Raw genomic sequence first — 26,556 nt, forward strand, 5'->3', positions numbered from 1 at the left:
TTAAAAAAAAAAAAAAAAAAAAAAAAGACGGCTCTTTTGAGGGGCGCCTGGGTGGCTCAGTCGGTTAAGCGACTGCCTTCGGCTCAGGTCATGATCCTGGAGTCCCGGGATCGAGTCCCGCATCGGGCTCCCTGCTCAGCGAGGAGCCTGCTTCTCCCTCTGACCCTAACCCCTCTCATGTGCTCTCTCTCTCTCATTCTCTCTGTCAAATAATAAATAAAATCTTTATTAAAAAAATAAATAAATAAAGTTTCATTAGGCGCCTGGGTGGCTCAGTCAGTTAAGCGACTGCCTTCGGCTCGGGTCATGATCCTGGAGTCCCGGGATCGAGTCCCGCATCGGGCTCCCTGCTCGGCGGGGAGTCTGCTTCTCCCTCTGACCCTCCTCCCTCTCATGCTCTCTGTCTCTCATTCTCTCTCTTGCAAATAAATAAAATCTTAAAAAAAAAAAAGAAATATCAGGAAATATTAAGTGTGGTACTTACCATTTTATCTGATGCCTATGGAGTCACCGAGCACTTACCTGGGTAATATCGGGCAAGGCCTGTGGCACTGCCAAACACCTGCCACAACAACGAAGGATCTTCCTCTCGATTTTTTTTGAAAACTTCGTCTAAGGCACTTGTCCAGTTGAGTTCATTTAACACAATTGTTGCTGATTAAAAAAAAAAAAAAAAGGAAAAATTCAAATTTATAATTACTTATTGAATCTGTCTTCATTTATTTGCAAAATTATGTTAAACTTTTTCATCACTTTCGCTCTAAAAGTGCCCTAACCCAGTGGTTTGTCAGCAAGTTTAGACATGGAATTATTTCTCCAAACAAATGTTTATATGATGGAGGCCACACTGACATTCTGGGCTGGGTAATTCTTTGTTGTGGGAGCTATTCTGTGTTTTGTAGAATGTCTAGCAGCATCTATAGCCTCTACCCATTAAATGCCAGTACCACACCCCCCCCACCCCCAAGCTGTGATAAGCAACATGTTTCTGACATTGTCAGAATACAAATAAAACCGCTCCCTGTTGAGAGCCACTGTGATACGTAAAACAGGCAATAGCAGCTCTCCTGGTTGAGAAGGTGGGGGGCGGGCATACTTCCCCTTGAAGCAGCTCCAAAGAAACCTACAGAACACCTGAGGACACAGTTTAATGGCCACACTCCCCTCAACTACTGATGAATCTCTGTAACACACTAACATAATTTGGTCCCTACTGGAATTGGGGAAAAAAAAAAAAAGATGTTTGTCATCTAACATCATCTATCAACTGTTTACACAACAACAACAACAAATGTATACATCTTGACAAAGAGAAAATTCATTCAGAGGCTTGACAATACCGACGTTAGAAATCGGAAGTAGCTGATGCTTTACTACTACCTTTGCGAGCAATAGTTCTTTTTCTCTGGTTAGTTCAATGAAATATTAGAGAATGATGTTAATAAGGGCCAGGCCATCGATTTTGACTTTTACTTGTAACTACTGATTGAACTTGGATAGGTATTAAAAACACATGCCATCCATTAGAATTAAAGAGAAGCAATCACAATGTGGGATTTAGCATAATTTATAATTACGGGCCTCCATGATCAGAGCATCTTATTTCTAACATATTAAACATCTACTTAGCTTAGAATATTATTTTCCCTTTACACAAAAAGATGACATACATCATCTCACATATTTTTTCCCCCTTTATATGGAAAATATGTACCGTGCCCCCAGCGGATCAGGACATTGGACCACTGTGCACTTGAGAATCTATGGTCAAGCCTAAACAGTGGAAAGGAGTGTGGGATAAGGACCAGAGATACCTCTTAATTTCTATTCTTTTCTGTGACCACAGCAAATTAAGAAAGCAAATGCAGTCACGGTTAAATCGAGCCCAATATTTTGTAAAGGAAAAAGAAGAGTTTCTAACAAGAAAGATGCACAGCATATGTGTTTATATTTTAAAATTTATCATTTACAAAAAAAAAATGAAAACAAGGGTATTGTGAAATTGTCCTGGGATCGGCATCCTAATGCATTTCTCATTATTCAGAGCTAACAAGATTTCCATCTTTATGGATGTGATTACTTGCAGAAAGATCAGTTGTGTGTGTGAATATTCATGAGCTGGGTCAGAACCATGATGTGTCTGATACTAGTGAATTTATATTCAAAAGCATGATCCAATGAACATTAAGTGGCCCATTATATAAAAATTTATATTCACATAGATAACCTGAACTAATACTATTCATGAATATTTATAGTTATATATAAAACATCACAGAAGAGGAACATTGTACTTTTCTTTAAACATTCATGAATTTTACAGTAATATTCTACTGAACAAATAATCTTGTTTATTTATGATCCAGATACACTTCATTAATTGCCAATCTATTCTAGCTATCTCTTCAGTTTCCTTCACTCTTTAATTCACATTAAGCAACAACTGATATCTATTTTTAATAAAGTTTTGTTTGTTTTCAAGGCTAATTGTTTTCTTAGTTTTATTTGATAACAACTACTAAGTATCAGGCTTTGATATGCTGACTGTTAATTATACTTTTAGGTACTTGGGGGACAAGTCAAGCTCTGAAACAGTATTATGGTGATGGGTCTTAAAGTTTGCAGTTTATATATCTGAAAATTCCTTTTCAGGCAAGACATTACTGAAGTAGATATCAAAATGTTTTTCTCAAAACTTGTTCATCTGCAAATGAGCCAAGGACATAAAGAATCTGTAATAACAGACACTTGAACTGATTTTAAGTTTTGTTCAAATGTAAGAAATGGTACTGTATACCTATCATATGTGCAGGGCTTAATTCCAGATTAAGGATACAGATGCTTCCATTTGCCCTCGTATATTTATCAAGTTTTTTTTAGTGCCATCATTATTCTATTACTCATTATCTTTACTTGAATGTCCGAAGCAAGAAATCAAAATCAAAGAATCTGCCGTGGAAGTGCAAAGTTAGGTCCAGTCTTTAATCAGAGAACTTTAGAGAGACATTCATTCAATTATAGTGTTCCAATTCCTTAAAACACCAAAATTACAAAGTAAAATAAATTGCTGCATTAGAAATTCATTTTTTTCTCAAACTATACTGAACAAGTTAAAAATGCATTAAATATGTAAAGCGTCAAAACAAACCAAAAAGTATGAATGCATTTTCGATCCTTCTTGGTTATTTGGCTATATTTTTCTGATCCACGCTATTACATTTGACTAATACACATATCTTATTTTAGTTTCTTAAACTGGGTTCCTAAAATGAACAGACTTTTATCTGCTTAACCTTATAAAATGAAATAGCTTCTCCAGAATCACTAAGGTGTCTCATATCTCTCCATTTCTATGCCATTAGCATAACTCAGGCTAAACAATACTGAAATAACTGGGTAATCTGCAGATGACAGAAGAATGAAACTAATGCAAAATATTGGCTGTGTTAAAAAGAAGTTTATGTTATTTCCTGAACCTATTATCTTCCCCTGCTACTTCCATTATAATTACCTGCATATTTTTTTTTTCTTTCGCTCTCTCCTACTTAAATTCATAAGTAGACATTATTTAGGAAGATGTTTTTAAGTAATTCTTCTGGCTACAACTCTGTAGAAAAACTGGTGCATTAGAAAAGTTAAAAGTTACTATTAGATTTTTTTGTTGTTGTTTCATATTACCCAGTGGTAAGTGGTTATGCTGGTGCCTATCTGTCCTCAACCAGTATTTTTAGTCTCGTCTACTTCCCTATGACCATAGTACTTAAATGATATAAAACATAATCTTTCTATGATGAAAAAAAAAATAAAACGAGCCCAAATACCTCAGAAAATTATTTTCAACAAATATTACTGTTTAATAGGAATATGAAAATGTACTGTTCATTCTTATAAAGACTCGACTCTCAAGAAGTCAATGTGGCATCCTGACTCACTAGAATTCAACACTTTGTTTCCCTTTGTCATTGTATATTACAAAGACTTTTCAAAGCAATTACTTTTCCGTAAGTCACAGTCTTTACTTGGAGGTCTACAGAAAATCAAAATGCAAAGAATTTTATTTAACTGAAGAAATAATGATATAAATTGGTAGCCAAAAAATATTTTACATAGGAATTTCAGAATAAATTATTAAAAAAAAATCTTGGAATATTTCTTGGCCCCAAACAGAACTTCATCCTTTTATTTAGACAGATATACTTAAGTACACAGATAATAGCTCTACTTTTCTATAGTTGTTCAGCAATGCTTAAAATTATATCGTAGTTCGGGCGCCTGGGTGGCTCAGTCGTTAAGCGTCTGCCTTCGGCTCAGGTCATGATCCTGGAGTCCCGGGATCGAGTCCCACATCGGGCTCCCTGCTCGGCAGGGAGTCTGCTTCTCCCTCTCCCGCTCCCCCCTCTTGTGCTCTCTCTCTCTCTCAAATAAATAAATAAAATCTTTAAAAAAAAAATTATATCGTAGTTCATATTTTCAATTACACATTGTGTATGTATTGCTTTATTTAACATATGCTATATTCACTCACTGCTCCCCCCAAACTAGTAATGTTTTCATTCACACAAACTTTGAATTTCTCGCTTGAACAGATCTTAGAAGTACACGAGTGGCCTACCTTTTTCTTTCCACTGTGGAAGACTAACTGGTCAATAGTGATCTAGCCTTGAACCTAGTGCCAATTACTAATGAACTTAACTAAGTGTCTTATGGCTGTGTGAAGAGTAAAGTTAGGGCTCATTTTATGCCCACTTCTAAGAAATGGAGATTTTTATCTTTGTTAGGATGTTTTATTTTGCAAAAAAAAATAAGTCTTTTATAAATGTGCAAGGCTAAGCCTGTTAGAAGTCGTGAATGCTAGAAAAGTCAACCTTGACTTGGGGGCTTCTATTGTGAATGATATGAGAGGATTTCACCCATAACTGATTCAGAATGCCCAGCATACATCTCTGTTCTTCCTGTGCTTAGTTTTCAAAAACATGGCCCTGGTGCTCAGCAATTCTCTTTCAGAATTTTCTATTGTTCAATCTGGCTTCTCAAGGGAACAAAGAAAAATCTAATTTGTAACAGCACAAAAGAAGTACCTTACATTTCCTGCTAATTCTTCTAAGATACATGACTTAAATCTACATCTTATTTATGACATGGATTACAGAATCATCAACAAGTTCTGAAGCCCATTTTTCTCCATAAATTTCAACCCATAAAGCGTCGCACTACTGCTCCCTTTTAAATCTGAATACATTTTCTTGATTTAGTCAAGTTTCAGGGCCTCACCACGCTTTAATAGCACCATATGACTATTTGAAAAGCCTTAAGATTATTTATAATGCCCATAAATGCCAACTACATCTTTCAAATGAAACAGAAGCTAGCAAAATAAACAAAAAACATAGGATTTTTAAAAATATAACTTTAAGTCTGCATCAAAAATGTATTTTATAAAACACAAGATAGTTTTGACAAGGCTTTGATAAGACCTGTAGATATTAAAGCTATGAAACAAAATAGATACTAAAATTACCTTTGTTTAACAACGCTAAATATGTTACAGTTAAATAAACAAAACTAGAGAACTGGCCAAAATGTTTAATATACTATTTCCATTTAACTAATAGTACTGCTCTATTATAGCCTTGCATTTAGGTAACATTGGTATGATGAGTTATTTAAACTATTCCCACTGATAAAGTCAGTGATATTTAATTAAGCACATACTGTGGCAGCAAGTGTGTTAACCCCTTTCTATACCTTTTGCCATTTAACTATTAGAGCGGCACTTTGAGATACTAATATTATCTCCTTTTTTCTATGATAAAAATAAAACCTACGAAAGGTGTTCAATTTGATAAAAAACACAGCGAGAGCTGTAGAGATAGCACTCAATTGTGTCAGATTCTAAAATTTGTACTGTTTATGAGCAACTGACTTCTAAGCTTTCATTATATGTGTAGCTCTGATTATCTAAAATTTTAAATGTAAAAAAAAATAACCATACCTTTGTGGCACGGTGTTTTTCAATTGAGAGTGCTATTCCTCCCCGAGGAATGGTCAGGAATGCCTAGAGACATTTTGATTGTCAAGAAGCGTGAGAGCCTACTAGTATCTAGTGGCGAGAGACCAGGGATGCTGTGAGCATCCTACAATGCACAGGATGACCCCCACAACAAAGAATTACCCAGCCCAAAACGTCAACAATGCCAAGTTCGGAAATCTTGCTCAAGTACCACTATAATTATACACAGGACATTCAATGCACTTTTTAAAAAGCAATAGTCTCAACGAACAGTGTCAACAAAAAGACAAAACAAAATTTCTTCAAAGTGAAAGTTAATATAATTTAAAAAGAGTATTTCATGACAGCAAATTAATACTTTGGGCCACATTTTCATATCCTTTGGATTGGACAAATTTTCATTTTAGTCTCAGAAATTCTAATACAGTCTTCTCATACCTGAGGAAGTAAGGATTTCAAAGCTACTTTTTAGTGCCACTAAATATCACCTTTTCCCACCCCCCGTTTTTGGACATTCACAGAATACTACAGTTTTGCTTTATTTTTCTTTTAATGAGTCAATGCTTACTCTGTGATTCTAAACTAAACTGATTTTATCTTTATAGCAAATGTTCATTTTATCCTATAATACATAAGGCAGTTATTAAAAGTTATATTTAACAGCTGAGCTGAACCAGATGTCACTAATTTTATTCATCAACTTCATCTCTAAAAAGAAAAATGTTAATAACCAGAAACCCACTGATCCAATTAAGTACACACACAAAAAGAATCCACTTTAAGGACTAGACAGTATGCATAAATATTAAAATGAACGAATCTTTTCAGTGGATTTGGCTAATAGAATCTCATCTAATCCCAGTGTAAATGAAAGATTAATAAGGCACAGGGAGATTGGAAGACCAAATCTCATCTCTCTAATCACGTGTGAGGCACCAGCATCTACCTCCCACTGCGGAAGGCTGAACAGAAGGCTCCAAAGGCACATGTGGACCCTGATGAGGAGACAAGCCTTACTCCTACAGTGAATTTGGTACAAATATTAAAAGGCCCTTGTCCTTGTCAGTTCTCTAATGCCCGTATTACTGAGATTCCTGGCCTTACTCCCTCTCTCTTTAGTTTCCCATAGATTGAGCACCTGGCTAATGCCCAGAACCCAGCTGTTCTGCTTTAATGAAATCTGCAAATTGTGGCGTGCATAGAAGGAGCTCAGAAGAAATCCACTCTGTCATTACAGAAAATAAGAATAATGCAAGGGAAATGGAAGACACTAGGATCTAATGTGATGTTTATTAATTGAGGGATTTTAATGTCACTTTCAATAAAATGGTAATTACTTGTAAGATTTTTCTTGCAGGCATGTAGGGATTCTGCTTCAGAAATATTTTAAGTATAGGAAACAAGGAAAAATCTTTGTTTTATCCTTCAGGCATTCTAAGTTTTTCCGTTTCTACTATCATCAAGACCAAATAAATGATTAGTAATTTGGTAGCCAAGAGCTTTTATCACTGGTCCAATAGGCTACTTTAATCATTTAGCTCCTAATGCTTCTGTTTTCATCTGGGAAAAAAAAATACAAATACAGCAGGGATCCTAGATGATCTGCAGGCTTAGTGTGAACATCCAACAAGTTTATGAATAAAAGGCAATCCATGAACAATGGCTATGATTACAATTCTTTCCTCAGTTGTTTAAAAACCTGTATGGTACATATCTCCTTTAGCTGTTTGACACAGATGAAAGCGTCCTTCTATTGCTCAGCATATTATTTTAGTCTTGTCAGTTATTTTACTTGAACAGTAACATTCCTTTTATATACAGCAATGAGACTGTAATTCTATTCATTTTGTAATGAAGCCACTTCCCTTCGTCTGCTATATTTAGAAGCTCTCACATGATGAGGTATTCTTCATTGGAATGTGATTGAAATATCATTTTAAACGTAAAAACATTAATTTGTAAATACAAACCAGCAACTTTAGAGTAATTCCCTGAAGAAGATCCAATTGCTCCCACTGATACTATTTCAGTCATTTTTATCATAAATTTGACTATTTGTAATTAAAATTGTTAAAAAAAGTTAAATACCTATTTCTACATATTAGCTTTATATTTCAGTAAACACAGAGCCTGCTAAATTTTGAAGAAATGAAAATACCTACAAATGCCCTAAACATCTTTTATCTAAACTTTTAAAAGTGAAATAAAATGTGGGTATGTCCCAAAAAAATAAACTCTGAGACCATTCAAATGGAGTTGGGAGCCATATGAGAATATTCAATTAAGACCAAATTTTAAAAACCTCAAATTGAGGGTTTGTTTTTTTTTTTTTTTTAACACATACAATATTTTCCTGGTGGGATGCTCTCCTCTGAATACTTAGCATTTATGAATTTAGTATGTGAATGCACGTAGTGTAAGTAAAGACTACTCTCACTGACTGCCTTCCCACTCATAGACCCCAGGTCTTGATGCCAGAAGGAACTATCTGATCTTGGGAAAATGAACCTCTCTCAAACCTCATCTTCCTCACCTGCTCAATGGGACTAATAAGAGCGTCTGCCTCAGAGCCATGTTGAAGATTACATGAACTTAGAACACTGTCACTTAGTAACTGCACAATAAATATCACCAGTCCTTATCATTATCTTATTTACTTCTTAATATCCTGCATACAAATGATTTTTTAAAAATATCTTGATGGGGGCGCCTAGGTGGCTCAGTCTTGATTTCAGCTCAGATCATGATCTCAGGGTCCTGAAAGCCAGCCCCACATTGGGCTCTCTTTCAGCGTGGACTCTGCTTGAGATTCTCTCTCCCTCTCTCTTTGCCCCCCCCGACTTGTGCTCTCTCTCTCCTTCTCGCTCTCTCTCTCTCAAATCTTAAAAAAGAAAATACAAAAATAAAAATATCTTGATGGAACAATTCTGATCGAGCTGCTAAACCACTAGGATGAGGAATTAAAACCTTGTATTCTCCCCTTGCCTCAAGGAACTCTCACTTTGGCCCCAAATTAATGGCCAACAACACTACTTCATTTTACATTACATGAAGAAAACAGTCTGCAAACTCTTCCAAAACCATTGACGTAAGAGAATGCAAACTGAAAGAAGAAAAAAACATCTCATGTTATCATTTAAGGTACCATGTAGTTTAATTTGGGTGAGGAGATAATTTGTACAATGGGATACTTCCAGCACTCCTGAAATCAAACCACATTGGTGAACACAGCCCTGAATATAGCAAAGACACACTAAAATTCTGGTAGAAGAAATTATATAAGATCTAATATATGTACCAGAAGCCACACATGCACACGTGTACGTGGAGTTATGCACACATAGTTCTGGTCAAGCGGAGAGGAAACTTAGGCTGAGAATTACAGACCCAATTAGACCTGGGAAATCCCTTGCCTTTGCTCAGAGACTGCTTAACTGTAAGGCAATTCAGTGTCTCCGTGTAAAATGGGACTGCTGAATTCACTAAGAAGGACCGGGAAGTATTAGAGCTGACAAGATACGGCCGAAGAAGAAGAATAACAAGGCTCCTGGGGAATAGGGTGATGCTGTCAACGAGGCACAGCCTGCCCGGTACTTAGGGGTTTGTGTCAACCGGTTTTAGAACAGAGAGTTGCCCGGTGATTTTAGGATGCAAAGAGCAGATGCACTGAAACACAGTATGTGGTAGCTGACTAGAATCAAGAAGAGCGATCACTTGGTTGAAACATCACGCACTGCTTCACGGTGAAAACAAAACAAATCTAAGATATTGAAGTAGATTGTTACAGACTTGTGAATCAAATCTAACATCATTTCTAAGACGTGAGGTTAACATCCTTGTAGCTCTGGTTGCACGTGAATAGAGAATTGTCCCCATGCATCCAGCATACATACCCGCAGAACCCTTAGGACATACTTTGGTATTTATACAAATAGACATCTACAAAAATACATCAACTGTCAGCTTTCAGGATGCTCACAACACACTGAACATGATTTGTTCAGATTTTAACGTACATGTTACAGTCACTGCCACATGAAATTTGTATTTATCAGTCCTGGCTACTGTGTTGTTCAGCAAATAATTTAATAATAAAGAAATAATTATTTTTCTATCTTAATCAATCATGTGTTCAATAATAAACTAATAAATCATAGCTACATATCCCACAAAAGCTTAAATTTATCAAAGTCAAACTGGGGAAGAAGCTCAAGCTATTTTGATATAGTTTTAAAATATAAACGATTCAACACTTGCTCAAAACAAGTAATTTGCACAAACTATTACAAATGGCTTAAAGGTTTTTGATCTGTTCAATGTAACAGAAGATGGTAAAGGACCAGGTCATGTCGGTTCCACCTCCTATGTACTGATCTTCCCTTACTCTAGGGCCACATTCACTTAGGTCTTCAGCAATAACCTTCAAATAGTCTCCCGACTTCCAATTCCGCCTCACTTTCACCCATTCTTCCCACCGTTGCCACAGTGTTCTACTCTGCAAATGCCCTCCCTAATTATAAATCTTCAGTTATTCATAAAAGGTGATCTTACCTGGTTGTGTTCCCAATCTCCCGGTTGGGTCTTTCATTGCTTTTCCATTTGCCATAAACCCAAGCTATACTGAGATCCGTGCCCTTCTCCGAGCAAACAGTGCTGCTGCCCACCTCCACAGCACTGCACATACTGTCTTCTCTCTGTGGACTTGGTCTCCCATGCCCATTTGTCAACCTCCTCCCTACTTTCTTAGCACAGCCAACATCACCTTCTCTGCAGGGTCTTCTGTGATTTTTCCCACCCCACCTCCCCCCCCCCCCCCCTTTTTTTGTTTTTTTCCCCCCCCCCCCCCCCCCCCCCCCCCCATTTAGCAGAGTATAAACCTCCCCACTCTCCTACAGCTTTTTCTGTTGACCTCTATCACATGCTTCCCACATTTCACTATCCTTGTTTATTTGCACACTTCCAATTATATATTGTCCATTACTAGGGTAGGTACTATGTTATTTATTTTTCCTCCAATGCCTAGAATATAGTGGAAGAGGTAATGGGATGGGGCCATTCTGTGTTTAATATACAGTTATCCAACACTGGGCAAACTATACAAATGTATAGGGTTCTAGTTTTTCACGTAGAAGATGGAGAGAACAGTACCTAGGATATCTAGGGTTGTTAGGAAAATGAAAATAATGTTATATTTAATGCATAGTAGGCATCCAAGGAATAGTCATGACTAACATGGTTGAGTACTGAAAAACAGTTATAATTTAATTCAAATATAAAAATGAAAGACTGCATATATTAATTGTATTCTCATGTGTTAGGTCACCTTTTTAAAGAGGTAATTCTCAGTAAAGGGTGAAACATTTTTAGTGTAACCTTCATTAGGCTACATTCTAAGCAGGTACAAGGGATCCAATAATTCCTTCTCGTCCCTTTGATCCAACATGATAGGTAAGTGCTATCATCATCTGAACTGGAGAAGTTGAATCATTCTGGTTGTCTCTTTGGCTTCACTTAAAGTTCTGAAATAGATCAACCCCTTTTAACACCCATGTTTTGAAGAAGCTGGTATACACACTGTAGCCCAGTTTCTAGGAAGCCCTTTAAGTCAACAAAAATATCTAAGAAGCTTCCTATTAAGTATCTCCCAATTTGTGTGCTTCATTTCTTACTCACCTAATTTCTATCATATACTCATTTAACAAACATTTATTGAGTTCCTCTTCTGTGTCAGACACTTATCTAAGCCCTTGAGCAGGAGCTGGCAAATATTTTTCTTGAAGGACCAGACAGGAAATATTTTTAGGTCTATGACCCACATGGTCTCTGTCACAACGGCTCACACTGAAACTATAGAAAAAAAGCAGCCAGAAGCAACACATTAACAAATCCATTAACAAATGATTTGACTGTGTCCCAGTAACACTTTATTTACATGGCCAAAATTTTTTAAAAAGACAAAGAAGGATTGGTGAAGATGTGGAGAAAAAGGAACCACTGTACACTGTTGATAGGAACGTAAACTGAACAGCCACTATAGGAAACAGTATGGAGATTCCTCAAGAAATTATAAAAAGAAATACTCTACGATCCAATAATCCCACTTTTGGATATTTACCTAAAAAAAAATAGTAACACTAATTCAAAAAGATATATACACTCCTGTATTTATTGCAGCATTATTTACAATAGCCAAGATATGGAAGGAACCTAAGAGTCCATCAATAGAGAAATGGATAAGGAAGATGTGGTATACACATACATATATATGTATTATATATATATATAAATTATATGTAATATATATATAAATATATATATAAATTATATATAATATATATATATAAATATATATATACAAATAATATATATATAAATATATATATAAATAATATATATACACAAATAATATATATATAAATAGTAGTGATGTATGGGGACAGATGGTAGCTACACTTGTGAACATAACAACGTATAAACTTGTCAAATCACTGTGTTGCATACCTGAAACTAATGTAACACTGTGTGTCAACTATACTCAAATAAAAATAGATATATAAATAACACTTTAATTACAAAAATAAGTGGTGGGTCTGTGGGCCAGAGTTAGCAGGCTCTTTCTTCAGAGCTAGAGGGTCATTCCAACAGTCAAGCCTTGCAACATCCTAGAAGTCACACACAATAAACACCTGAATAAATAATAGCCTATCAGAGTTGTTTATTCCTGTTTAAATAATTGAAACTGGGGGTGTCACAGAGATTGACTGGGTGGCTATGTTAGACTGGACTGTCAGGAATATTCTCTCTGAAATTTTTTTTTAAAGATTTTATGTATTTATTTGACAGAGAGAGACAGCGAGAGAGGGAACACAAGCAGGGGGAGTGGGAGAGGGAGAAGCAGGCTTCCGGCAGAGCAGGGAGCCCGATGCAGGGCTCAATCCCAGGACCCTGGGATCATGACCTGAGCCGAAGGCAGACGCTTAACGACTGAGCCACCCAGGCGCCCCTCTCTGAAGAAATACTTTAAGCTGAGACATGACAAACTACTCACCATGGAAAGACTGATATAAAGCATTCTAAGAAGATAATAGATACTAATGATGCTGACAAATAGGAAATTCACAGAGAGCAACAGAATGGCTTTACAAGCTAGAATGGTAGTTCAAGGATAAAAACTCACATAGTTTTCCTGCAACGCCAAAATATCTTAACAGATACATGAGGCACAAAAGAATACGGAATAGATTAAAAATGGTTTGGGCACTTTTACTACAATAAATGAAATCCTACAGAGGTGAGGGTCTAATGCCAGCACTGTATTCAATCATTCAAAAAACATTCATTAATAATCCTTGTCTAGCCTCTTGGAATTAAAATCGAGTAAGTTGTGAAAATTCTTCTCAAGTTGCTCTAAATCTAATAGAGAAGACAGAGATATAAATCAAAGCAGCTTACATCAAATTTTGCTTTTGTGTCCCAGACTCTACTGACAGTAAACCTGCCTTGGAAGCTACGGAAATGTTTTTTTGAGAGTCAGAGGAAAGTGCAGTGGTCACTCCCGAGTTCCTGGAGGAAGTGGCAAATACAGTTTTAAAGAGGAGTGGAGACGTGGTAGGAGGGCTAGGTGGTTGATTCAGTGATCACCCCGTGAAGGGCACAGGGTTTTTTGTGTGTTTGCTTGTTTTGTTTTTAAAGAGGCATTCCAGGAGCTGGAAGTTATTCAAAATGGTTGAAAGGGGGGTGTGGGACAACCACACAGATTAGAGACACACAGTTATGATGATCCAGAAGTACTAAAAACAAAATAAATTTATTCTGAGAATTAAGACATATAAGCTGATATACAAAATAAGCATATTTGCACTTGAGACTTCCCTCAGAAGCCAGTATGATGTAAGACTGAATGTAGTTTAGAAGACAGATGTGAAGGGGGAAGACAAGAGAGAAGATTAGTACGGTCAGGTTAGTGCGGAATAATAATGGTCTGAACTTAAAAAAAAAAAAAAAGTGGTACATATGGGAAATGCAAAGAGATTCAAAAGTGAAGAGGAGAGGGGTGTTGGGCTGGCTCTGTTGGTAGAGTGTCCGACTCTTGATTTTGGCTCAGATCATGATCTCGGGGTGGTGAGATCAAGCCCAGTGTCAGGCTTCACACTCAATGGGGACTCTGGTTGACATATTCTTTCTCTCCCTCTGCCCCTCTCCACCTCTCACTCTCTCTCTCTAAAATAAATAATTCTTTAAAAAAAAAAAAAAAGGAAGAGGAGAAATAATCTGCAGATTGTAGTGACAGACAATAGGAAAAAGGGAAAAAAAGAGAACTGGTCTGGCTTGGGCCTGAATAGCACTATTAACAAAGATATGAACATTGGAGCAAGGGGGATATTTGGGACAACAGTGATGAAGTCAATTTTAAGCATAACGGGGGGGGGGAGGTTTGTGCCTGTGAGATATCCATTAAAAAGGGTTATTCAAGAGGCAATTAGAGAATCGAATCTGTAGCTTAGCTATGAAAGCTACATGGAAGAATCAGGTTGAGGAGTCACTGTTTCAGTAACACTTCAAAGTACTGGTTTGAATGAAGTTAGTTATTGACACCAATAAGCTCTACAGATGCTGAAGTACTAAAGAGCTTTACTTATCAAAGAGATATTGCCAAAAGGAAACAATGTGGACCTCTCATAAACAAGAACATCTTTCCCCATAAAAGGAAATCAGTGGGCAGAATGCTTTAGTGTCTAAAGTTTCCATCTTTTTAAAGATTTTATTTATTTGTCAGAGAGAGAGAGAGTGAGAGAGAGAGCACAAGCAGGGGGGCAGCAGGCAGAGGGAGAAGGAGAAGCAGACTCCCCTGCTGAGCAGGGAGCCCCATGTGGGGCTTGATCCCAGGACCCTGGGATCATGACCTGAGCTGAAGGCAGACACTTAACTGAGTGAGCCACCCAGATGCCCCTAAAGTTTTCCTTTAATGAAAAGCAAAAATGTGCCTTTCAAATCTGATTTTCACATCTGCATTAAAATAAATGCACTAAAGACAAATCCCATGTATCTATGCATGCCTCACAGTCCATTCAGAGAGGAAATAAAGATACTGAAACCAATAAAAACTCACCATCTTCTAATGCATTTTTTTTTTAATTTTGCTTTTTAAAATAGTTATTGACTAAATCAGGTACCCAGCGATACAACGCTTGCCCCTCTTGTCTGTAGAACACTTTAATGCTCGCTACATACTCAGAGAAGCAGCAATTCCCTTCCGCCTCCCTCAGAATGAGGTCATCGATTGGGTCTTTACACTTACAGGGCCTCAGGAGACAGAGGCTCGATGATTACATGGGCTTGTAAGACCATAAAGTTTGGGACGCCTGGGTGGCTCAGTCGGTTAAGCATCTGCCTTCAGCTCAGGTCATGATCCCAGGGTCCTGGGATCGAGTCCCGCATCGGGCTCCCTGCTCCACGGGGAGCCTGCTTCTCCCTCTGCCTCTATCTCTCATGAATAAATAAATAAAAATCTTAAAAAAAAAAAAAAAAGGACCATAAAGTTCTACCATAGCAGTCGTAGATGTATTGTAACAACACTTGAGATTGCCGAACATGCTCACCATCAATGTGTGGCTCTCTGCCCCAATTCACTTACAACCTTTAACTTTCAGAAATGGTTTATTTTTTTTTTTTAAAGATTTTATTTATTTGACAGAGAGAGATACAGCGAGAGAGGGAACACAAGCAGGGGGAGTGGGAGAGGGAGAAGCAGGCTTCCCACTGAGCAGGGAGCCCGATGCGGGGCTCGATCCCAGGACCCTGGGACCATGACCTGAGCCGAAGGCAGACGCTTAATGACTGAGCTACCTAGGTGCCCCCAGAAATGGTTTAAATCAGCATCAGCTCTGAATGCACAAATGCCAACCACCCTGATTCATCAGAAGGCAAGAGTGGTAAGATTTGTTTATGGAGAAACGTACCACATTTTTATTCCAAAAAAGAAAATTTCAATCAACCTTTCAGGAAAATGGAGCATCAGGAGGTAACAAACAGATCAAGACCTTTCAAGTCTTAGGTTTCATAAAACAAAATCAGGCAGTTGTTAGAAATAAACTCCATTTAATCTTAAACATGCAGTTAACATTCTGATACAAACATCGATGGCTTACTGAAATGGATTTTGTCAATCTTCCCAGAATGTATTTTCTTTGATATTAATCTTATTCATGTTTTTAAAAGAAGCCTGTACTTTCTTGTCACTTTGTGTTCCGTATCAAACTGATGGAAGCCAGGATCTTTTCTATTATTTGTCAGTTTCTCTGGCCTTCCAAATCAATCTGAAGCAAAGCCTTTTCATTTCTTTGACTCAACCAAAATTCTCTTATATTTATTCTACTCAAGTATCAATCTCCCATTTCTTTGCCCTTTTACCTCTTATTCCTAAATATGACATTGCCAACATTTTGTGTTTAAAACCAAAAACCTGTGCATAAAAACATACACATAGATCAATGGAACAGAAGAAGAGAGCCCAGAAATAAACTCAAGTATATATGATCAATTAATTTACAATAAAGGAGGCGAGATCATGCAGCAGGGAAGGATAGTCTCTTTAGTAAATACTTTTGGAAATATTGGACAACTACATGCAAAAAGAATGTAACTGAATCAGTATCTTACACCATACGCAAATATTAACTCAAAATAGGGATTAAAGACTTGGATGTAAGATCTGAATTTATAAAATTCTTAAAAGAAAACATAGGCAGTGAGCTCCTTGAGGTCAATCCTGGCAAGAATTTTTTCAATCTGGGGCGCCTGGGTGGCTCAGTTGGTTAAGCGACTGCCTTCGGCTCAGGTCATGATCCTGGAGTCCCGGGATCGAGTCCCACGTCGGGCTCCCTGCTCAGCAGGGAATCTGCCTCTCTCTCTGACCCTCCCCCCTCTCATGCTCTCTATCTCATTCTCTCTCTCAAATAAATAAATGAAATCTTTAAAAAAAAAAAAAAGAATTTTTTCAATCTGACTCTAAAGGCAAGAGCAACAAGAGCAAAAACACACTGGACTACCTCAAACTAGAAAGCTCCTGAACAGTGGAGGAAATCATCAACAAAATGAAAAGGCAAGCGACTGAAATCAAGAACCTATTTGAATATTGTGTATCTGGAAAGGGGTAATATCGAAAATACTCAGTGAAAACAAAAAAAGAAGAAACAATCCAATTAAAACACAGAGAACCTAAACAAACATTTTTCCAAAGATGACATGCAGATGGCCAACAGACACATGAAGAGATGCTCAGCATCACTTATCATCAGGGAAATGCAAATCAAAACCACAATGAGATATCACCTCACACCAGTCAGAATGGCAGGTATCAAAAAGAAGTGTTAGTGAGGATGTGGGGGAAAGCAAACACTCGGTGTGCTACTGATGGGAATGTAAATTGGTGCAGCCACTATGGAAAACGATATGGAGGTTCATCAAAAAACTTAAAAATAGAAAAAGAAATTAAAAATAGAACTACCTTACAATAGATAGCAATTCTACTTCTGGGTATTTATCCAAACAAAACAAAACAAACAAAACCAAGCAAACCAATCAAACAAAAAACAAAAACATGAATTGGAAAAGATCTTTGCACACCTATGTTTACTGCAGCCTTATTTACAATAGCCAAGGTCTGGGAGTAGCCCAAGTGTCTATGGACAGGTAAATGAAAAAGACGTGTGTGTGTATACAATAAAATATTTCACAATGAAATATTACCCAGCCATAAAAAGAATGAATGACATCTTGCCACTTGCAACAAAATGGATGGACCTGGAGTATATTATGATAAGTGAAATAAACCAAAGACAAATATCATATAATTTCAATTATATGTGGAATCTAAAAAAAAAAACACATGAACAAACAAAACAAAACTCATAAAACAGCAAACAGATAAGTGGTTGCCAAAGGGAGGAGGGTTCCAGGTGAGTGGGTGAAGGAGGTCAAGAAATACAAAGTTTGAGTTATAAATTAAGTCATGGGGGCATAATGTACAGCATGGTGACTACCATCAACAATGCACTGCATACCTGAAAGGGGCTAAGAGTAAATCTTGACACTAAAATTCTTTAGTGTCATTCTCTAAATACAGCTTAGAAATCCTGCTCATATTCTCACTGCAGGAAAGAAGTTTCTTTTTTTTTAACTTTGCTTAGTGATAGATAACTAGACTTAATGTGATCGTTCCACAATGTATACATGTATCAAATTATGCTGTATATCTGAAACTAATAGAATTTTCTGTATCAATTATAATTCCACTTCTTAAAAAATGCTTCTGTATTTTATTAAATTTTTTGAAATTTTTTCTACTTTTTAAAATTACATATCCTTAAAAAAAGTAGCAATACCTTCTACAAGAAGGTAGAGATATGTGTGTATGGGCATCATTATAGGCACCAGATATTTTTCTATCACCCATTTAAACTCCTGTATACTTATAATGCACATAATCAATACCATTTGATTCATTTTAAAAGCATTTAGTTGGGCGCCTGGGTGGCTCAGTTGGTTAAGCGACTGCCTTCGGCTCAGGTCATGATCCCGGAGTCCCAGGATCTAGTCCCGCATCGGGCTCCCTGCTCGGCAGGGAGTCTGCTTCTCCCTCTCCCACTCCCCGTTTATGTTTCCTCTCTCGCTGTGTCTTTCTCTGTCAAATAAATAAATAAAATCTTTAAAAAAAAAAAAAAAAAGCATTTAGTTATAACGGCCTTTCTAGTCACTGTCAAACTTCAAACAAATTTGTGTGTGTGTGTGTGTGAGGACAGAAAATACATTTTTTATGCCTTTGGAAATTCCAAATATAATGACATTGCAGTTCAACTTACTATTTCTTTGTAATTCTCAAAGCTGCTCCTGAATGCAAATGTATTCCCTTCCTTCCAAAGATGTGCCCAGTGATCTTTCCACCCGTTGGAACCCATCTACCATTTTATAGGAAATTTACTATTTTTTAAACCAAATTTTAATATCTCCTGTTATTGGGGTGCCTGGGTGGCTCAGTAGGTTGTGTCTGCCTTTGGTTCAGGTCATGATCCCAGGGCCCTGGGATGGAGCCCCACATCGGGCTCCCTGCTCAGCAGGGAGTCTGCTTCTCCCTCTGACCCTCCCCTCTCTCATGAGCTCTCTCTCTCTCTCAAATAAATAAATAAAATCTTTAAAAAAAAAAAAAAAGTTCTACACTCAAATGCTATACATATGTGAAATGTATACATATGTGCATTTATACAAAGTAAAATCAGGATTAAGATTTGAAATGGTATTTTAAATATTTCAATTTTCAGAATATTTCAAACAGTTTATTTTTCTGGAAAATTCTTTAGTGTCATTCTCAATACAGCTTAGAAATTTTTAAAACTTATCATTTTTGAAATGTATAAATCATAGTTAAGACCAGTTTATGGTTATATATTTAAGATAAAAATGAAATTTAAATATTTGGCACTCTTTTACATTGAAATCTATACCTTACTATTTATACCAAACGCAAATTAAGTGCAGATATAACACATATGTAAATATAGCCTTCCTTGATAGACTCCTATCCTCAGGGATTCTTCTGGGTATTTGTATGATTATATGAATAGATTAATTTTGTAGTAACTATACACTAACATAAAATGAAAATCTGAAGAAAATAACTATGCACGTGTACTACCGTATGTACTAAAAGAATTTGAAGTTTGAAATTAAGAATGTCTTGGTCACAACAGAATTTTCAACTTTCACTGTACCAAATCATCCTTCCGTACCTTTACCACTATAGAAGCTCTGAACTCAGCATGGCCAGAATCTCAGGGATGTGGACAGAAGATAATGAGCCACACATGATGTCTTCACTATTTTGCCATAAATCCAACAAATGAACACCAGTAAAATGCCAAATTAGACAAAGAACTCACAAAACAAATGAAAACCTAAAAGCTCCAAAATGCACCTTTTAAACATAGTTCATCATTACTTTGAAAATCATGAAGGCATATACTATTCCAATTTGACCCATTGAAAACCTTTATTTTTTCAATTTTCATTAACACTTTCTGATTATAAGACTTTCAATATGTAATTCAATATATAAAAAAATCTGTATTCTTTATATATGTATATTCTTTATAGCCAACTAACCCAGGTTAAACTTAAATCTCTTATTTTGAAAATGCCTTCTAACCTAATGATTACAATGTACATGTTAGTTCAATTATATTTTGTCATAAATTATCAACAGTCTAATCATGTCAGTGGGAAGGGTAGTTAACATCACATATTGTAATAATTTTGAGTTTTTTAAAACAAACTGATAAATTAGAGACTATCATTTCAACATGTAAGATTCATATATTTTTATAATACCTCAATTTGACTGTTGACTTGGAAATGAACAAAAATGTGGATTTAAAAAGGTCAGTCTGAAATTAATCTATCATTCAATGTCCTAAGAGAGAAAGCTTTGAGTTTTTGTTTTTCCTAAGCAGTCATATTTTTAAAATCTCAATTAAAGAAAGAAAAACAGAATAAAAGATTGAGAATAAGAAAATAAAAGTGACATTTATTTTATAGCTATAGATAAATCTGTTTGATAAGGGATTTAATATTTGGTAAATACCAGGCTTTAAAATTTATTTTGGAGGGGCGCCTGGGTGGCTCAGTTGTTAAGCGTCTGCCTTCGGCTCGGGTCATGATCTCAAGGTCCTGCGATCAAGCCCTGCGTCGGGCTCGCTGCTCCATGGGAAGCCTGCTTCTCCCCCTCCCACTCCCCCTGCTTGTGTTCCCTCTCTCGTTGTCTCTCCCTTTCTGTCAAATAAATCTTTTAAAAAAAATGTATTTTGAAGACAAACTGAGATTAAAATTCTGGTTCTCAGGCACCTGGGTGGCTCAGATAATTAAGCATCTGCCTTCACCTCAGGTCATGATCCCGGAGTCCCAGGATCGAGTCCCACATCAGGCTCCCTGCTCAGCGGGGAGTTAGCTTCTCCCTCTGGCCCTGCCCCATTCTCATGCTCTCTCTCTCTCCCTCTCTCCCTCTCACTCTCTCTCAATAAATAAAATCTTTAGGGCGCCTGGGTGGCTCAGTTGCTTAAGCAACTGCCTTCGGCTCAGGTCATGATCCTAGAGTCCCGGGATCGAGTCCCGCATCGAGCTCCCTGCTCGGCGGGGAGTCTGCTTCTCCCTCTGACCCTCCCCCCTCTCATGTGCTCTCTCTCTCTCATTCTCTCTCTCAAATAAATAAATAAAATCTTTAAAAAATAAATAAATAAATAAATAAATAAAATCTTTAAAAAAATAAAAATAAAATTCTGATTTTCAAATATTTAGGGAAAAAATCCTAAGAAGCAGAAGAAGCCAGGTAGTTAGTCATTTTATAAATAGAATGATGACACAAAGGTAAGTAGAAGAAAGAGGGATATTTTAGAGCTTAGGTAGGCATAACTATCAGAATATAGTTAATATGTGAGTATGTGAGTGTGTGTGAATATTTACATGCATATAATATGTATATGATTTTAGTGGGTAAAACATCAAAGTAGTTTGTGTGTTTTTCCTTACTCATCCTACAAACCCATAGCTTATTGTTAGTGGGATCCAGGCATGGAAGAGGGGTTAGTCAGTGCAGTATGTACTCATTCAACTCAGGGCCTTAGACTGATGCAAGTTTCATCCATTTCCACCCGTATGGTCATGTGGAGGGAAGAGAGTTCCAGAAAATCTAATGCAGACATTTAAATTTACCAGTTGAAAAGCCACACACAGCATTACCACCATAACCCACTGGGCAGCACCAATCAAGTCCTAATGGCAGGAAGGAAAAGGTCTGATCCTTCAATTTGTCTGAAAGAGAGACTCAGATACAGATGAGCAATGCAGTCTCTACTAAGCTTTGGCATTTAGCACAAAACACTCATTAAAAGTGCATTCATGGAATGATTATTTTTAACTTCATTAAAAACATGACCTATAAACTAGACAATCATGGCTTCTCTTTTAATTATGATTTATATACAAGAACACAAAAGGAACAACCTAATAAAAGGCTGAGTCAGGACTGTCTTTGGAATCATCTGTGGAACATGGTTCCATGGAGAAGACTGCTCTGATAAAGAGAGGAAAAAAACTGGCCACATGTTGAAATTCTTGAAAGGTAGAGATGAAATATTAAAATATTGTGATTATGCTATTATGTGACACATAGTCCAAATAACTCATCTTTCTACCTAATTCCTAATGGTCACTACATATAGCTTATATAGTTTGCTGAAATACTATAATATACAAAATGCACGAGTCAGTTATTTAACAGCCTTATTTTTATTCTTCTATTCGGATTTTCTAATATTCTCTGTATAAATCAGTACCAGTTATACAATTAGATCCTTGTAAACTACTTTACATTTATTCAGATTTTCTTAGAATACATAAAAACAGAGATCGCTTTCAATCTTAGCAGCGCCTTTAGAGACAGATAGAAACAATTTATATAATGCCCTATGAGTAAAATATACCTAAATACCCAGATAGGTATTGCTAATGCTACTCTTAAGAATTGGCCTATGGTAGCAAAATATTTTATCATTTATGTTCAGTAAACTTAACTGCACTTTAAAGATTAAAATCTTATCAACTCTGAAAAAACACCACTTATTACACGAAAGATTGTAAATTAAAAACTTTGTCTTTCAAAGTAAATGTACTCTCAAATTCAGAGTTTCAGACTCACAGTCTATTCATTAAAATACTAAAATATCAAACTTTGCTGAAGTTCATGTTCACAAACTACACAGGATATGGTAATCACCTTCACCAAAGAGCTACAAAAATAAACTAATCAATATCAAATAATTCTAACTTAGTTCAGTGATATTTGAGTTTAATTCTATAATTCATCCTGTTTTATTGTTTAAAACATTGATTTCTCTTAACTCGAATGAGTAAGACGATATGTATATGTGCTCAATTACACGTTAAGAACTTCTAGATGACATTTTCATTTGACTAAGATTAAAATTTAAAAAAACAGGTATAAATTAAGATTTATTTATTAGAGGGAGAGAGAGACAGAGAAAGAGAGAGACAGAGAACATGAATGGGGAAAGGCAGACAGGGAAAGAGAGGGAGAGAACCTCAAGCAGACTCCCTGCTGAGTGCGGAGCCCTATCTGGAGCTCTATCCCATGACCCTGAGATCCTGACCTGAGCTGAAGGCAGACGCTTAACCAACTGAGCCACCCAGGCATGCCGATAGCTAAATTTTCTTAGAAAAGTGAGGGCTGCTGATGTAATAGACTTTAACACTCATCTAACAATGGTCTTTTTTTATGTGCTTTCTTTTAATCCTCTTAACAGACCTTGGAGGTAAGTACTATGGTATGTATTAAAATATTCTCACAAATGCCAACTTTATTTTTGCTAAATCACTGTTTATTTCAATATTCACTGGACTATCATTTTCCTTTCATCATTTTAAAATTTTCCTACCCCTTAATTTTTTTTTTTAATTTTGGTACCATTTTCCATTTCTATCAAAGGCTATCCATTGTACTTGAAACTTCACCATTGCAGGACTTCTCAATTTTTCTACTTCAGAAATTTTTCAAATATCTCCAAAAACAACCTAGAGCATCCTTCTGAGAATAAAAAAAAAATCAGATAGTAAGTTGAATAAATTTAGACTCTTAAGAGAAGATTTTAACAGGACTGGGTTTAAAAAACAAACTGTAACACAAGTGAAATACAAATAAATAACTATGATCAGTGACTTCACTACAACTAAAATAAATAGCTTTCTGCATTAAGATGATTATATACCTAATATTTGTATGGTCTTTTAATATTATAGATGGCTATCACTCACTTCTATCAATTAGATACTTGAGAAAAGTTTCTATTTCTCAAATATTTTTGTAGATCCTTATTTGGAATTATATTTTAAATTGACGACAAACATTTTGGTCCTTTCAGGAATTATTTTATTTTTCAAATAGCTATCAATCTTTTAGAATTATGTGTGATGAAAAAATTCGGCTGTTTTTTAATATGGTAATTATTCTCTAGACTAGAAAACTGGTATTGAAGCTAGTTACAAAAAGGAATTTTTAGGTCAAAATACCAGAAATAACTATTACATATGCAAAATTATTTCTTAAAAGCTGTTCACATTTAGGGCGCCTGGGTGGCTCAGTTGGTTAAGCAACTGCCTTCGGCTCAGGTCATGATCCTGGAGTCCCTGGATCGAGTCCCGCATCGGGCTCCCTGCTCGTCAGGGAGTCTGCTTCTCCCTCTGACCCTCCCCCCTCTCATGTGCTCTCTCTCTCTCATTCTCTCTGTCAAATAAAATAAATAAAATCTTAAAAAAAAAAAAAAAAGCTGTTCACATTTAGAAAGTATTTGTTTTTTTTTTTTTTTTTTTTTTTTTAAAGATTTTACTTATTTGAGACAGAGAGAGAGAGAGAGAGAGAGAATGCACAGAAGCAGAGCAGGGTATCAGACTTGGGACTCGATCCCGGGAGATCATGACCTGAGCCGAAGGCAGACACTCAACCAACTGAGCCACCCAGACACCCCAAGAAAACAATTTTATAAAAATATGTTATTTTAAATTGGAAATACAAAAACTTCAACAATAAATGACAAAAATACAGGGGATAAAACATTTTTTTCCATTAACCTTTCCATTAGAAATGGGAAAAGGCGGCATGTGTATACTGAAAAATTCCTGAAACACTAGTTTTTGTCAGTTGTTTCTTAGTTTTGGGGTGGAGCTGATAAGGAAAGAAGGTCCAAAAATTAGATTATTCTGTAATGAGGATGTTCTATGGGTTAAGGATGCCCTCTGATTACAAAAGATCAAAATTAAATAGAGAAATCATTTTAAGTATTAAAAATACCATTGAGGGGCATCTGGGTGGCTCAGTCAATTAAACAGCCGACTCTTGATTTGGCTCAGGTCATGATCTCAGTGTCTGGAGATCAAGCCCCGGGTCAGGCTCTGCACTGAGCAGGGAGTCTGCTTGACAATTCTCTCTCTTCCTCTGTCTCTGCCCCTCCTCCCACACATGCATGCACGTGCGCGCTTTCTCGCTCTCCCCTTCTCTCTCAAATCTTTAAAACAAAGTGTAAAAAAAAAAAAAAAAATTAAACATACCATTGAATACAAGATTAGTTTCTTTGAAAAATAAAGCCTTCCACTATTTGTGTAACTCTCCTAGGGTCTTATTTTCTATCTTCCAAGTGGCCTAATAATTGCTGATCACTTCCACATCACTGACAGTGATTACCAAGAGAGTACAGAAACAACAACGGGTCTTCATATACTTGGAAGCGTAGTAATGGAACATTTCTTCATTCATGTTCCAGACCAGGTGAATAGGAAACAAGAAACGGCCCCAGTGTCCATGAGAGCTAATAAGGAACTTCTCCCAGCTTCTACTTACTATCATTGACACGAAACAAAAACAACTTTTACACAGGAATGAAACAACGAGCAAGGCCTATATCACTGTATCTTTCCAACAGTATATACCTTAAGCACTATTTTTTTAAAAGGGTTGCATATTATTCATTAAGTTAAAATATAACTTCAGTTGCTCTACTAAGTACTGACTAAATCCCATTTCGATATTCGTGTAGCTCACAGCCCCTGAACTTCTAAAATACAAGCTTTCTATCTTGAGACAAACTAGTGTTGGTATCTTTAGTCCATTCAAAATCTTTCTTTTCTAATAGGACTTTAGAAAGATCTTTTAAATGCCTTTTTCTCTCTAGGGAGAATTCTGCTAAGATTTTATACATGAAGCAACATGCCAGATGATTAAAAAATTCTCATCTCAGATTCCAGGCCTCCATTTTCTCTCCAATTGTCAATCCCTTTTTAATTTGCTGTGAACAGTACTGTCAGTCTGTTTGGAAAGCTATTCTAATTTAAGATTTCATTATCTCTCTTCTTCAACCTTTGAATGGCCTGTCACTTGTTATACGCATCATAGAAAGCTAGCCAAGTACACTTCTCATTTCCAGCTATCACGTTTACAGAGCATTGCATTGTCCAAACATCCTTTCAGACCATGCTTCTATGTTCCCTCTCAAATTTCTCTATAGAAACAAACAAAAAAAAAGTGAATTTTTATTTGTTGTTCCCACTCAACCATAAGCAAAAGTGTAGAGATAACTGGACCTTTTGCAAATTCCTATTCTTGTTCATACATGAACTAAAAAAATTCACAGAATATTTTCTTTTTAACACAGCTCCCGCTCCCAGTAAGGTATGAAAAACAAATAGGAATTAAGGACATTTAATAAACCTGTTGTATAATATTTGATCTCTCCTTTAAGAAAGAGCACTGAGAAATACCAGCTCTGAAAAGAAGTGAAGATCTAGGATATTCCTTAGTGAGATATATGCACGCTAGATCAAGATCTGGGATTTATGTGATCTACACAAGGATGTTAGTCTAACTAGATGAGGTTTACATTTAATTCAGTATCAAAATCAACCATGTTATGTTGACAAAAGTTTTTTAATCA

At 36.3% G+C, this 26,556-nt stretch overlaps 1 protein-coding gene across 7 annotated transcripts in view; it reads right to left on the minus strand.

Moving 5' to 3' along the window:
• The window catches only part of CACNA2D1 (calcium voltage-gated channel auxiliary subunit alpha2delta 1), a 503,379-nt gene that overhangs the window by 135,991 nt on the left and 340,832 nt on the right, over positions 1 to 26,556 (minus strand). For all 7 annotated transcript variants that reach the window (XM_021689797.2, XM_021689799.2, XM_021689796.2 and 4 more), the window contains exon 7: positions 523 to 654. In XM_021689797.2, the coding sequence (XP_021545472.2) occupies positions 523 to 654 (132 nt within the window). The remainder of the gene's footprint in view (positions 1 to 522; positions 655 to 26,556) is intronic.

This window comes from Neomonachus schauinslandi, chromosome 12 (genome assembly GCF_002201575.2).
Source record: "Neomonachus schauinslandi chromosome 12, ASM220157v2, whole genome shotgun sequence".
Taxonomy (NCBI): Eukaryota; Metazoa; Chordata; class Mammalia; order Carnivora; family Phocidae; genus Neomonachus; species Neomonachus schauinslandi.